The sequence below is a fragment of the Camellia sinensis genome, chromosome 13, assembly GCF_055761805.1.
Source record: "Camellia sinensis isolate YWXY chromosome 13, ASM5576180v1, whole genome shotgun sequence".
In the NCBI taxonomy this organism is placed as follows: domain Eukaryota; kingdom Viridiplantae; phylum Streptophyta; class Magnoliopsida; order Ericales; family Theaceae; genus Camellia; species Camellia sinensis.
This window is the reverse complement of record NC_138973.1, coordinates 65049770-65064157: the sequence shown is the minus strand read 5'-3', so window position 1 is coordinate 65064157 and position 14388 is coordinate 65049770. Positions and strand designations below refer to the sequence as shown.

General features: G+C 31.2%; 1 protein-coding gene and 1 pseudogene across 2 annotated transcripts; one reads left to right on the top strand and one right to left on the bottom strand.

Annotated features, from left to right (window-relative positions):
• Positions 1-287: 287 nt before the first annotated feature.
• On the bottom strand, positions 288-1211 carry LOC114304599 (putative carboxylesterase 12 pseudogene; annotated as a pseudogene).
• A 6863-nt stretch (positions 1212-8074) lies between these two features.
• On the top strand, positions 8075-10300 carry LOC114295227 (growth-regulating factor 12). Of its 2 annotated transcripts, none has more exons than XM_028239447.2 (3): positions 8075-8309; positions 8566-8847; positions 9580-10300. In XM_028239447.2, the coding sequence occupies exons 1-3, from the start codon at positions 8261-8263 to the stop codon at positions 9813-9815; spliced, it is 567 nt and encodes a 188-aa protein (XP_028095248.1). In that variant the 5' UTR covers positions 8075-8260; the 3' UTR covers positions 9816-10300. The 2 variants fall into 2 exon arrangements, with proteins under 2 accessions (XP_028095248.1, XP_028095240.1); XM_028239439.2 differs by having other exon boundaries at positions 9577-10300.
• Positions 10301-14388: the final 4088 nt, after the last annotated feature.

Below are 14388 nucleotides of genomic sequence, written 5' to 3'. Positions count from 1 at the left end.
CGATTGAAATTGTAATTGAATATTTGAACTATAAGGTAATAAAGTGTTTTGATGCAAAAGTACTGGAGAGTAAAGTAAATTTTCTCTTATTATTTTTTCATATTTTCGAAAACAAGCTGAAAAGTTCAAAGCCACTCATCTACTGTAACCATATTCATGCGTAGTAACTTTTATATAAGTGAACAAATATGAACAAATAACAAGAAAATATCAACAATTATATGAGAATACATAAATGAAGGTATGCTTGTATATTAAAGATGGCAAGCAGCTAAGAAGTCACCGGACTAGGGTTTGTTCACAAAAGAAGATATTCGTTCAAGCATTTCTTGAGCATATTTTGAATCTGGAAAGTTCAATTGAAAGACATGTGTCCCTGGAGTCTCCATAATTTCCAAATTTCCTTTCCACCCATTTGTACGCAATGCCTCATAGTAATAGAAACCCCTATCTCTGTATATATCTTTCTCAGCAATTAAAACTAGAACCTTGCTACATCCAAGGGTGGACAACTTTGGATCCACAAGTGGGTTAAGTCTTGGATCATCCAATCCAAATGCATTTCGTGAATTAATCAACCAAATATTGTCTGCTTCTAATCTCGAAGTAGCATCCCTGGATTCATGAGTTCCAATTGGTTTGCTTCCCCAAAAATATGGGTGGATTAGAGCAATTCCATTAACATTGAGACCATCTAATTTCTCTGAACCTGCTCTCATGACCATGTTGTATGCAATGTTAGCACCTGCACTATCTCCAGAGTAGAAAATTCGTTTAAAATCAACATAGTTATTTAGCCATTCCTCATGACCATGTCCGGCAGAGTGAGAAGCAACCCACTTGATTGCTTCCCATGAATCATCATAAGGAATGGGGAGAGGATTCTTCGGGCCTTGTCTATAGTCAACAGACAATGCAGCAACATTAGCTTTCTTAACAAGAGAATAAACGTAAGAATCGTGGGGAGGAAAGAAGGCGCTGTACATGCCAAAGCCTCCGCCATGAAAGTAAACTACGAGAGGAAGTTTTTGATTAGGATTGGCAGACTTGGGAACGTAAAGTCTAGCACATACACCATTCACGATTTCTACATCTTTGTAATTGGCCTCAGGCTTGGGAAACGGCGGTGCGATTTTCAAAGTTTCACATTCGCTTGAAACTACTGCAAAGAGAGGGTACAAAAAAAGACATGCTAGGATTTTGTATGTCATTTGTCTTTGGTAGTTGATATGAGAGAAAGAGAGAAAGATGGACATCTACAGAGAGATAGAGGGTGAAGTTGGATATGTTTGGTGGTGGCATTTAGGTTATTTATATATGGTGGGACTGATATTTAGTTTCCCATTATTGATTGACTTCTTTTCAATATCCAACCTGTAGTTACTAAGAAAAAAAAATGCCATCGTTTTCTATATAAGAATGAGACTTTTTCAAATACCCAACCTGTAGTTACTAAATGTAACATTAATAATTTTTGGATAAATTACAAATATATTTTTGAGATTTACTTAAATTACAAATTGTCTCCTGTGATTTAGAAAATTACAAATACTCCCTTATTAAAAAAATTTATTTAACAAAATTAACTAAACAAATAAAATTCATAATTGCTCTCTTATATAATAATTAAATTACATAAATTATTAATTGAAACATATATATTTCAACATCATTAAAAACTATTAATTGACTTGATGATTTATTAAATAAAAGACGATTTATTATGAAATTAGAAATCTCAAGGTGAAATATAATTTCCAATACCACAAGAAGCGATTCATATTTTAATCAGATTTTAAAAGTGTATTTATAATTTACCCTTCATTTTTTCACTCAATAAAAAAAATGGTTTTATAACAACTTCTCGAAGGTATCAAGTCAAAAGGCTTTTAAAAATTCAAAAAAAATTAGAAAGTCACAGAAAAGCAAACTGCAAATGCCTACTCACTTTTCAAATCAAAATGAATTGCGACCTTGACTTCTTTTACTAGTTCGGATTTTTGGGACTACCAAGATAAGTGAGAGATGTAGTATGGTTTTGTTCAATTGGTTCTTTTGCATCTACAAAGTAATGGATTCAAGCGAAAGAAAAGATAATAAAAAATAGGTATTCACTTAATATAAAATGAATAAAAATTAGATAAATTAACAGTAGTCTTAATAATTAAACTTAATTCTCATTAAGTCTTATTAATTAGTCCCTGAAAGTTGGTCCTATCATAATCGTTGCTAAAAATATACTGTTGTGACGATTTTTTGAATCTGTCGTTAAAAATTAATAATTAGTAAAAATAAAAATTATGACCATTTTTTTAAATTATCGCTAAAAAATAAGTGCATCTATTGGACAATAAGTACATCTAGTAGGATTTAAATGTAAGTTCCCATTAAAATAGGTATAATATAAAGTGAATGAGCAAAATAATTTTCATGAGAGGCCTAGCAAGTTAATGTAAAACTACCTTACATTTGTCTAGTTAACTCTTTCATCCCTCTCTCTAACTGTTTAAGTTTAAATGAATTATACCTAACTTTGGACAAATCAAAATTTTGACCGTTTGAAATTTGCTTTCCAAAGCTAAATACATGAGTGAACCCTTCTGAGGTTTGGTGATTAAAATGCCCCCAAAAATTCCCTACTGTATAGAATAATGTTAGGAATCATGAAAAAATATCATAAAAACGATTATGAAAGATTTTTCACCTTTAGATTACACGTACAATAAAACACCACACATTAATCAAATGATGAAAAATTTTCATGATGCATTTCATGATATTTTTTTCATGATCCCTAGTATTATTCATACTGTTACGGTTGTTTAGGAAGAATTTTTTAGTTTAATTTTTTAGTTTTTTTTACTAATTTAGCCTAACTAAATTAGTTTCGTTTGGGAAGAACTTTTTGATTTTTAAAATTTTTTTACTTTTTTTGTGAGAAAAAAGGTAAAATGATTATGATTTGGATATAACATTTTGTCCTATTGACTTATTTAGTCTATTTTATCTTTTTGTACTTTTTTTAGTCCCAACCAACTTCTGAAATGGGGACTAAATATGTCAAATGGTTATGTTGTTGTTGATCACATTAATAAAAAGGAAAATGTCTCGTAGCTCAAATTTTATGGCTCAAAAGTGGCTCAAATGGCCAAAAGCCATTTGAGCCACTTTTAAGCCACAAAATTTGAGCTACGTAGCATTGTCGTAATAAAAAAGAGGTTGACTTGTTATATTGTTGTTGATCACATTAATTAAAAAGAGGTTGACTTCTCTACAGTTGACACATGTTTCATTTAAACGATTTGAGTTGTTCATTTTATTCAATTATGTGTGTAGATCATGTATGAAAAAATTAATTGATCCGATTAACATATCCACATGTTTTGATGATTTTTTGATGATTTTTGTCTGCAAAAAATAAATAAAAATAATAATTTTAAATATACACCATCTACTTTTTTGCCGACAAATTTGATAAAATCATTATATGATTCTTTTTCATAAATAATCTACCCTCACAGTTGAACAAAATAAATTATGGGGAACTTACTTATAAGTCTCATACACAAAGTTCAAAATCCATTTAGTTTCCAAAACAAAATATTTGCACCAATTAGTCCTATATATTTTTAATTGTTACCAAAAAATTCTTTTTTTTTTTTTTTTTGAAGACGCTGCTACATCCCATCACCGCCAGATTTTTGTCAGACGGTCATCGGAGACTCACCGGAATGTTCAACATCACCGGAAAGTCGCTGAATATCACTGGAAATTTGCCAGAGTATTGCCGGAATGTTTTGGACGTCACTGGAAGTCATTAGAATGTCTAGAATGTTTGTTGGACGTCAACAATAATGCCGGAGACTCACTGGAATGTCTAAAATATAGCTAAAAAAAAGAAGAAGAATAAACTGAAAAATTAAAATGAAAAAGCATAGAAAAATATGCTAAATATTGATAAACTGAACGAAGAAAAAAAAAACCTAAGAACAACAAATAACAACAATAAAAATAAAAATAAAATAAAAAAACATATGTTATTTTCAATTTTTGTAGAGTTTAAGCAAATAGTTTTCAATATTGATCAAACTGAAAAGCAAGTTTTGAAATTGTAAAATGTTACAATTTCAAAGTATAATTCTATTAAGTATTTATTCTTATTAATAAAACTGAAAAACATGTTATGAAATTGTAAAATTTTACAGTCTTAAAGAAAGTTATGAAACTGTAAAATTTTACAATTTTAAACAATGATTCATTTCAACACCAAAAAAAAAAAAAAACTGAAACTGTAAAATTTTACAGTTTTCGCCTCTTATAAATAAAACTCGAAAACAATTTGTTCAGAATTTGAAAATTTTCTCCATTATAACAAAAAAATAGAAATGTGTAATACAGACAAAGTATTAAAACTGAGAGATCGAAGGAAAGAGACAAATATAGAGAAATACTTGTACTCCTACAACTATTTTTTAGTTTAGATCTAACTGAATCTAGATCTACTCAGATTTGATATAGATTTGAGTAGATCTACATCAGATTTGAGTAGATCTACATCAGATTTGAGTAGATCTCCTCACCTTCTTTCTCGAAACTCATCTCTTTCGCCGTCGGCGAGCACAAAGTAAGGAGTTGGTACTGGGTGGTTACTCATGAACCCCAATCAATAGTGGTCGCCGGTCACCGATAACGGTAGATTAGAAAGAAAAAGAAAAGAATGAAAGCGTGGGCATGGCCATGGTCATCGTCGCCATCACTGATATCAGAGAAAGAGAGATAAAGAGAAGAAGTAAGGTGTAGAGAAGAGAGAAGAAGATAAATGGATATAGGACTTTCTAAAAAGTTTTGGAATTAAATAAAATACACACTCTCCAAAAAGAACTTGTGGGTAATTTGCCCATAAATTATTAAAATTGTCAAAATGGGCCTCATAAGATCCAACGTAGAAGCTCATTCCATTTATAAACTTATTGGGAGAATTACAATTTAGCCCAAATGACTAAAAATACAGTAAAGCTAGAGACTCACAATTTGAATTCCTAAATTTATTCACAATGATATGACAAGTGTGGTAGGCTCTACACAATTGAATATATGACAAATAAAAAATTGACACATATCATGCCATATTATGGATCAAATTGTTAAATATTTTGTTTGAGTCTAATACATTTTTTCTTGAAAATAATTACACAAACATAAAAGATGCAACTCTACTTGTGCAAAAAATTCACAAAGAGAGTTGGACCCCACATCTCAGTAATTACTTTTAATCTTCTAAATTGATTTATAATTCCCCAAACTTATTTCACCGCAACCCTATCTAATTCGCACATGGTGCAGAGATATCCAAATCCAGTTTTAGCACCAATATAGTGTGAACAAAAATCACAGATACACAAAGGTACATAGCTGGATTTGGCAATTGGTGGGGGTGGGGATGCCTTTGAAGAAGTGTGGGACCATTATATGTTGTTCATTGAGGTGTTGGGGTCAAAAAGACAAGTAGGTACAAAATTTTCATTACGATTTATGATTATAGCCTTCTCTCTTTCTACACTCTTGTCACATGCAACAACTTGATCTGGTCCCTCCACATTAAGAGTATTTTTGCAATTTCACTTTTTGAGTATGTTTTAAATGTTTGAGAGCAAATCTTATATAAGTCCATGCTTTTCACTAATTCACCAACAAAAATTTAGACAACTAGAGGGCATGCATTACCTAGTGTTGTTAATCAAGGTGTTTGCTGAAGGTAAGACCAAAGGCGAACTAAACATTTTTGGCATTATTTGCATAACCAAACTGTGGTATTTTGCTAGAGACATGTCTCATTATTTCTCTAAGACAACTAAATTTGATTAATATAATATAAGAGTCTCTCCATTTATAGTTAGATTTTGGGTTGATATCTCTTAAATTCTAACATGATATCAGAGTTAATATTTGTTGTATAAGGTCGAATCTCTATTTTTAATTTATTTCATTTATCTCTTTGTCACCTTCACACCAAACTGCATGTATGAAGAAGTGTGAGAGACTTGTCCCATAAGGTCTCATTAAGTTACAGAAGGTCTAAGCCTTTTTCTCGTCTCTCCTTGTTATCAATAAATTAGTAAAATTACTTTTGAAAAACTAACAAAATCACTCACGCAACTTTTTTTTCTACAAATTTTTACATGATTTGGTGATTAATTATATAGGCAATATTCATCTTTAATGTGGCTCACAGTGTCAGACCACATCCGAGTCAAATCAATGTTGTACAGAAGGGGATGGATGTAAGTTCTGTTTGCTGATGAAACATTCACCAACAACATAGTCCTACGGAGATAGGCTCAATTTTAAATGACGGACCAACCGGGCTTTTAGAAATAAATCCAAGCACAACTATTTAGCTCTTAGTTACTTTTCATAGTTTAGAAACCATTTTTCCTATTTTGGTAGAAGGAAACAAAGTTAGATTCCAATAATCATGTATTTGTTAGATTCAAACATGTGGGTTACTTTTGAGTCCTAGTTTTTTTGTTTTTTTTTTTTGGACAAATTATAAATAATAAATAATTCCTGAAATTTCGGCCCCTTCGTCTGCTGAAGTCAGCCTCTGCCCAAAAAAATCTAAAATTGCTGCTTTGGAAATTTGAATTTGGACCAAGTGCTTAACAAGTACCTTAAACACTCTACCATACCAATTCTTATGGTAAATAATTCTCAAACAATATATTTAAAGCATTTTAATTTGGTCTTCTTCAACCTTTCCCGTCTGCCGAACTAAACTTTTCAATGACTTTCCACCGAATAAATTAAAAATTAATATTCTATTTAGTGGGTAAAATTAGCTAAATTTAAATTCGATAGACCAATGTAAAATTTTATGCTAGCCAAATAATTTGTTATACTTTAAATATATATAGGCGATCAAAAAAAATATACGTAAACAGTAAACAAAATGTGAAGAAATAAAAAACTCAATTAGTTAAATATAAAACATTTTAAATGTATGTAGATTGAACGGATATAAATTAGAAAAGTAGTTTTAAAATTTAAAAAATATTTTTACGAACTAATATATGCGTAGATTATATTAGATTTATTTAGAAATTACATTTACGTTACATATGTAAAAAGTAAACAAAATAAAATAAATAAATATAATGATAAAAAATAAAAATAAAATTAACTATAATATTGTAAAAAGTTATGAGCATATCATGAGGTACGTCTTGACGAGGGAAATATAGACCAAGAAAAATCAATACAAAAAGAGGAGGTTCCACGCGCCTCCACGCGCAACTTCAAGTTTTGCTGGAAAGTCGCGGAAAGTTCAACCCGGCAAACGGAGAAAAGGTTAGGCTATGTTTGGAATGTTGGTTTTGGGCTAAGTTAAAATGGTTTAAATAATTTGTTTGAGAACCATTTATCACAAGAATAGATGTGGCAGAGTGGTTAAGATGGTTGGTCCAAGGTTTAATCATTCACATGACAATTTGAGATTATTTTTTTGGGGCAAAGGCTTAGGCATGGATGATGTCAGCGTGACACAAGGCTGATGTCAGCAGACGGAGATGGATAGGAGGCGTTAATTGTGACGCAGAAATAACATCAAAATTTTAATTGGCGTTAATTGTGACGCAGAAATAACATCAAAATTTTAATTGTTAAAATTGACACTCTAGTGTTAAAATTGACACTCTAGGATTTAAATTGGAAAACAAGGTAAACTCAAGGGATTTTTTTTTTTTGTGTAACTTGCCCCCCCCCCCCCCCCCCTTTTTTTTTTTTTGGTTCTTCGGTATTGTTTTTCAGTCCTACACACTATGCTTTGGACTATAATCGCATGAGTTTTTGATTTGGCATCTAAAGTAGAAACCAACAAAGTTCGATTCAAACAATTACGTATTTGTTCTGTATGAAAACATAACAGAGCATGCCTATGATCAGACTTCAATTTGGACTGTAATAATAGACACAAATAGACAATGAGTCCAACGTCAAGTGATGACATTATTGTTTGGTCCGTGACAGAGGACCCATCCTCATTAATATGCAGCTGCAGATGTCAGAAGACTCTCTCTCTCTCCATGTTCTTTGTGGTGTCTTATTTGTAATGTAATGTAAAATACTAAAAACAATTCTTGGGTTTTAAAGCACTATAATTCTGGGGCAATCCATAGGCCATTTAGCCCAAATATGCAGAGAGTTATAACCTACTGGCTCTTTTCCTTTTTTCTGCTTTGACAACCCTTATGCAAGCAAGAAGATGGAACCACAAAACCCACCTCCCAAGATTGCTCGCCTTGCAGACAATGGTACTCTCTCTCTCTCTCTCTCAAGAATCTTCTATTCTCAAATTTTCTGTCACTATGCTCGAATGCACTCCCAATTATTATATGAAATTTAGAAACAAATAAATTTCAGGACATAATCTAATAATTGAGAGTGCATTAGTAGCAAAGAATATATAAATTTAGAGACAGAAAATCTCGTGCCTTCATACACAGTCTTGAATTGTTCATTGCGTAGTTCCCATTAATCACATATTGGCCATTCTTACAAACTGTTTAGCCACTAGCCGGACAAGTTGTAGAGAAGTGTCACCCCCAACTGGACTCGGGCTCAGCCTCGAGCTTGGTCATCATCGGTCAAGTAACCGACATGGCTGCTCAAAATCATCTGGTTTTACCTTCCTCCAGATGCAAGAGTTAGAGCAACAAGCTCTAATCTACAACTATATTGAAGCTGGACTTGCTGTGCCTCCTCATCTGGTTCTTCCCATATGGAAGAGTTTTGCTGGCTATTTGAGTAGTGTGAATGGTGCTTGTCTGCAACAGCAATATTTCGCTAATTGTGAGTGCCAAAATCCCTTTTTTATTACATTGATGAATTTCCAAAGTGGCTCTATTTTTGCAAAAATCTGACTAAGTGATTGCTGGATGGAACTGAAACATGTGCATTAGACATATAGCACTGAAAATTAAGGATTGTTGAAATTTTGCTTTTTACCAAGCACGATGATACTCAATGATAAATCATGTCTTTTTGAGTTGAAGTTCAGAGTCTACTTCAATTTTAATTCTAAAAGTCAATACTTCAATATAAGTTTTCAAATTTATGCATTAAATAGAATATATAATAAAATGAGACGAGGATGTTCTGTTTCCAAATCTTTTGTACCTTCACGTCAGTGCACATATATTTTGATATTCTCATCTGATCTAATCGTTGAGTACATTATGACAAGAAAATAAAAGATTTGAGGACAAAATAACCTTAACTTACTAAAATGCCACCTAGTGAAGCATTTAATAAAGTTATCAAACACACTCTTAATTAAGTTCCATACAGTGATTTATGTGACAAGATTATGTCTTCTCTTTGATTTTTACCTTACATAATTTTTGTAATAAAAAACCAATCACAAATCCTTCCATAAAGGGTGACACAAAATAGTGATAAAAATCTATATAGATGACACTTCCGTTTTTCATTTTTACTGATTAATTTAATTTGAAAGACTTGAATTTTTTTTTTTTCTTTCTTTCTTTATTTTTTGTTGGTGTGGTGGGTGAATTGAAGTAGTCATGGGCCATAGTCCCCTGTATTATGACTACAAAAACAGCATGGAACCAGAACCAGGGAGGTGCAGAAGAACAGATGGGAAGAAATGGAGGTGTAGCAAAGATGTAGTTCCAAATCACAAGTACTGCCAAAGGCACATCCACAGAGGCCGTCATCGTTCAAGAAAGCATGTGGAAACTCCTCAACTACTACGCACCACTAGTACTACCAACACCACATCCACAAGCACGAGCTAAGCTCCAATTTCTCCATTCTTTCTCCCCAAACAAGTCACTAGTAGTTGGAGCAATATTTTCCTTGATTGGGTTTCTCTCCAAAGATTGTTCTTGATGTACAACAATGTGACAGAGGAGCTTCTGGAGCAATTGGATCGACAGAAATCCAAAGTGAGGTTGTATTAATGTCCAATGTTAAAAATGTAATTTGGGTGGATTAGTTTGAAATTTCTTCAAATTTGATAATCTGATTGGAAACGGTCCATAGAGTGACAGTCACTAATTTGCTATGATCTAAGTTGGATTTTGGATAATTTGGGCATCTGAATTTTCATTTTTAGAAATATTTGTTTTGTTTTGTTTTGAAACATTTCTTCAACTCTTTTGTATTCACTTGCTTGTGTTTGCTGCTACATCAGCTTTTATGAGTTTACAGAAACAAACTGTATTGATAGACAAAGGTTGTTCAAAATGACAATGGCAATAGCAATACATTCTGTTCTATCTGTCAGGGGCTTTAACTGGGACTAGTTGGTTGAAGTTTTGTTTCAATGAGGGAGGCATTGTTGGTTCTGTTTCTCGAAAAAAAATTAAATGTAACGGTATCATGTCATAGATTGTCTTGGAGCATTGTTTTACGACCATTATATCACAACACTTGTCATGTTTTCTCTCAAAAAGAGACATAAAAGTGGTAAGTCGCATTATTTTAACAAATATAATTCAACCTGGGCACTACCTATATTTGCCTCTAGGAACAAAATATAATTTTCCAAACCATTTTGATTGTCTTTTAACCTTGATATGATTATATCGTACTATAGCTAGATGACTTTAATTGTTTCACACTAATACATTTTTTACCTAAGATTAAACTATGAGAATATTACACTCATTTTACATTTTTTTTTCCCCCTCATATATCCTATAACTATTATTACTCACGAACATCACAGATATGAGTAGTATTTTTTTTCTTTCTTATATGGCACATTTCAAGGGCTTGCTTCTTTTAAAAAAGCCATATTAGCATATATTTTTATCTAAATATAGAGCTTTACGCAAACCAAAAAAACTCAATTTAAATTATACTAACTTTACCTATTTTATATAGACTCTATTTGAGAACTATTTCTTTTTTATATATTTTCCATCGTAAATTCAGATAATCCAAAAACCCACCAATTTTATATGGACTCTATTTAAGAAACTAGTAGTTGACGCGTGCGATGCACGCGATGCATGAGTTAATTTTTTTCTTTTTAAATAATATTTTAAAAAATTAAATTAAATTATTTATATATGTCTATATATAAATTATTTTTAAAAATATGCTGCAATGTATGCATTACAAAAGAATAATATTAATTTTATCCTGATATAAAATATAGCATAAATAAACATATAATAATTTTAATTGAATTATTTATGTACTAGCGTATGCCCGTACCTAAAGGCACGGCATAAATAATATTGTAATCAAAATATAATTATAGTTTATACATATCATGTTAAAATTTAGAGAAATTTGGCTATAAACCCCCTTTACCTTCCTTTCATTGTTAAAAGGATTAAGAAAAAAATTATACTTTCTAAACCCCCTCATAATTATAAAGTCTTGCATAAAGGACAAATTTATTATTTAAATATTTTATATGACTATTATACCCACTCTCTTCCCCACTCTCTTCCTTTCCACAGATGGCCTCTTCAAGAAGACCGGCGAGCACTGCAACTTGTGCGGCACCGAAGCCGCCATCATCACCTTCTCCAACGCCGGCAACACCTTCGCCTTCGGCAACCCCTCCATCGACTCTGTCCTTGACCGTTACATCTCCATGACTTCATCATCCTCCAGAGCCTCCGCAAGCTTCTCTTCCCCCTTTCGATATAGGGTTTCAACTCAAATCTGTGCACCATGAACGATTCCGATCTCTAATCTCCCGAGATATATAGATATATAAATGTGTGTGTGTTTGTGTGTTTTGAGATTTGAATTCGAATATATGTGTTTTGAGATTTGAATTCGAATATATATATGTGTGTGTGTTTGTGTGTTTTGAGATTTGAATTCGAATATATGTGTTTTGAGATTTGAATTCGAATATATATGTGTGTGTGTGTGTGTTTGTGTGTTTTGAGATTTGAATTCGAATATATAGATTTTTGAAAGCTCAAAGTTTTAAAAATCTGAAAAATCTATAAAATCTGAAAAATCTGAAGAACCGAGGTATGAAAAATTGAGATTTCTCTAAAATTTTTAGATTATAGGCCTGATTCAAGGATTTATAGGCATGATTCAATGTTTTTCAAAGTAAACATCGATTGATTCAAGGATTATAGGCCTGATTCAAAGCTCAAAGTTCCATCGATTTTTCAGAGTAAACATCAAATTTCATTTGATAGAACTAGAGTAAAATTTTACTCTGGTTCTATTGCTCTGTTTTTTTCATTTGACAGAACCAGAGTAAAATTTTACTTTTATACAGAGTAAAATTTTACTTTTAACTTCAGAGTCGTACAGTTTACTTATTTTTCAGAGTAAAATTTTACTTTTATACAGAGTAAAATTTTACTTTTAGTTTCAGAGTGTAGAATTTTACTCTCATTCATAGTAAAATTTTACTTTCATACAGAGTAAAATTTTACTTTCATACAAAGTAAAATTTTACTTTAAGTTTCAGAGTGTAAAACTTTACTCTCATTCAGAGTAAAATTTTACTTTCATACAGAGTAAAATTTTACTTTTAGTTTCAGAGTGTAAAATTTTACTCTCATTCAGAGTAAAATTTTACTTTCATACAGAGTAAAATTTTACTTTTAGTTTCAGAGTGTAAAATTTTACTCTCATACAGAGTAAAATTTTACTTTAAGTTTCAAAGTGTAAAATTTTACTCTCATTCAGAGTAAAATTTTACTTTCATACAGAGTAAAATTTTACTTTTAGTTTCAGAGTGTAAAATTTTACTCTGAAACACATAGTGAAAATGTCTTAATAGGAGAGCTGATAGATATGAGGGTAATATAGTAAAAGAAACAAGTTTTAAAATATCTGGGGGTTTTGAAAGTACTTATATAATTCTTGTCCTTTTGAAAGAGAAATTAGATAGTGAGAGGGCTATGACCAAATCCCCCTAAAATTTATGGAGTCTGTAGTATTTTTTGATAAAAATATTGAAAATATATAAAGAAATACTATTTTTCTTAAAAAACTTGTAATAATTTTACTTGTATCACACGTTCTACAGAACTCAAATAAAATAACAACTCCCCTAACCTTAATGCAAATTAAGAAACAAACATATAAGATTTAAAATGTTCAAAATGTAAGAGTATGCCAAAAAAAATTATTAACACTAAACAAAATATACATATCAAAGCTATTGTATACACTTGCTAACATTCAATAGCAAAAAAATTACTGGACACCAAATAATACATACCAGCAAGTGCTCTGCAATCTTAATAAACTAATTTATGCCCATGCCTGAAGGCACGGTGTAAATAATGTTTTTTTGAATAATTTTCATTTATCATTCTCTATTAAGCTAGGAACATTGACAATCAAATATACCTAAAATTATGTTTACCCATGACACACAAAATGAATAGATAGCATGCATTTGAGCAAGAGGATCCCCTTTATTATAGATACAACTTCAAAATAAGAGGAATAACAAAATGGTGTTCTCCCGTTGGAGCACTCCATGCCAATACGAAAATGGTGTTCTTGATCAAAATTCAAATAGCAGACACCTCCAAATGTCTACCTCTCAAACCAAACCAAACCAAACCAAATCTATATAAGTTTACACAACGTCAATCTTCCTCTAAATAATCTTTAACTCTATACAATGTCAATCATTTTCAAAATTTGGCAACGAAAGTCATTAATTACATCAACAACGACAACTTTAAAATTGAAATTGCTGCATTAAAAAATAACTAAAGTAAAACGACTTTAAAGTGGTCCAATAGTCGTTTTAGTAGCAATATATGAAATAAATAAAAAGATCAAATCAAATCAAACGGATTAAAGGAATGTTATTTAGAGAAAAAAAAAGTTTAATATGAATTGCTAGCATATCACTCATGCCTAAAAGCACTCTCATCTAAACAGCTTAAATGGATGAATCTTTTCTCTATAAAAAATAAAAGATAAATCATATGACATGGAAGTTTGAAGAGATTACCTTGATTGGAGAGTTCAAGGGTGCCATTGGTTTGTTTCCTTCTATTAATGAACAACCCCAGACTCTTTCAAAAGCTTCTTCATCTCATCCAATTCCTATAGATTCATATCCAACCAACAGTGGTAGAGTATTTAGCATGAATAAGGAAGAATATTAAAACAGCAAAATTACTTTAGGAACATGACACATTTCAAAAAGTTATCTGGAACATAAAGTCTAAATAGGAGTATTTAGAAACATAACATATTGTCACAGTACACATTAAAGTAGAAAATTTAAAATTTACTTGGCAAAAGTGTCATCCTTCAAAAATATATAAAAACAACGCCCAAATAGTACATATTAAAATCCATTTAAACTATTAAGATAACTATGGAATATAAAATTTTATAAAATTCATG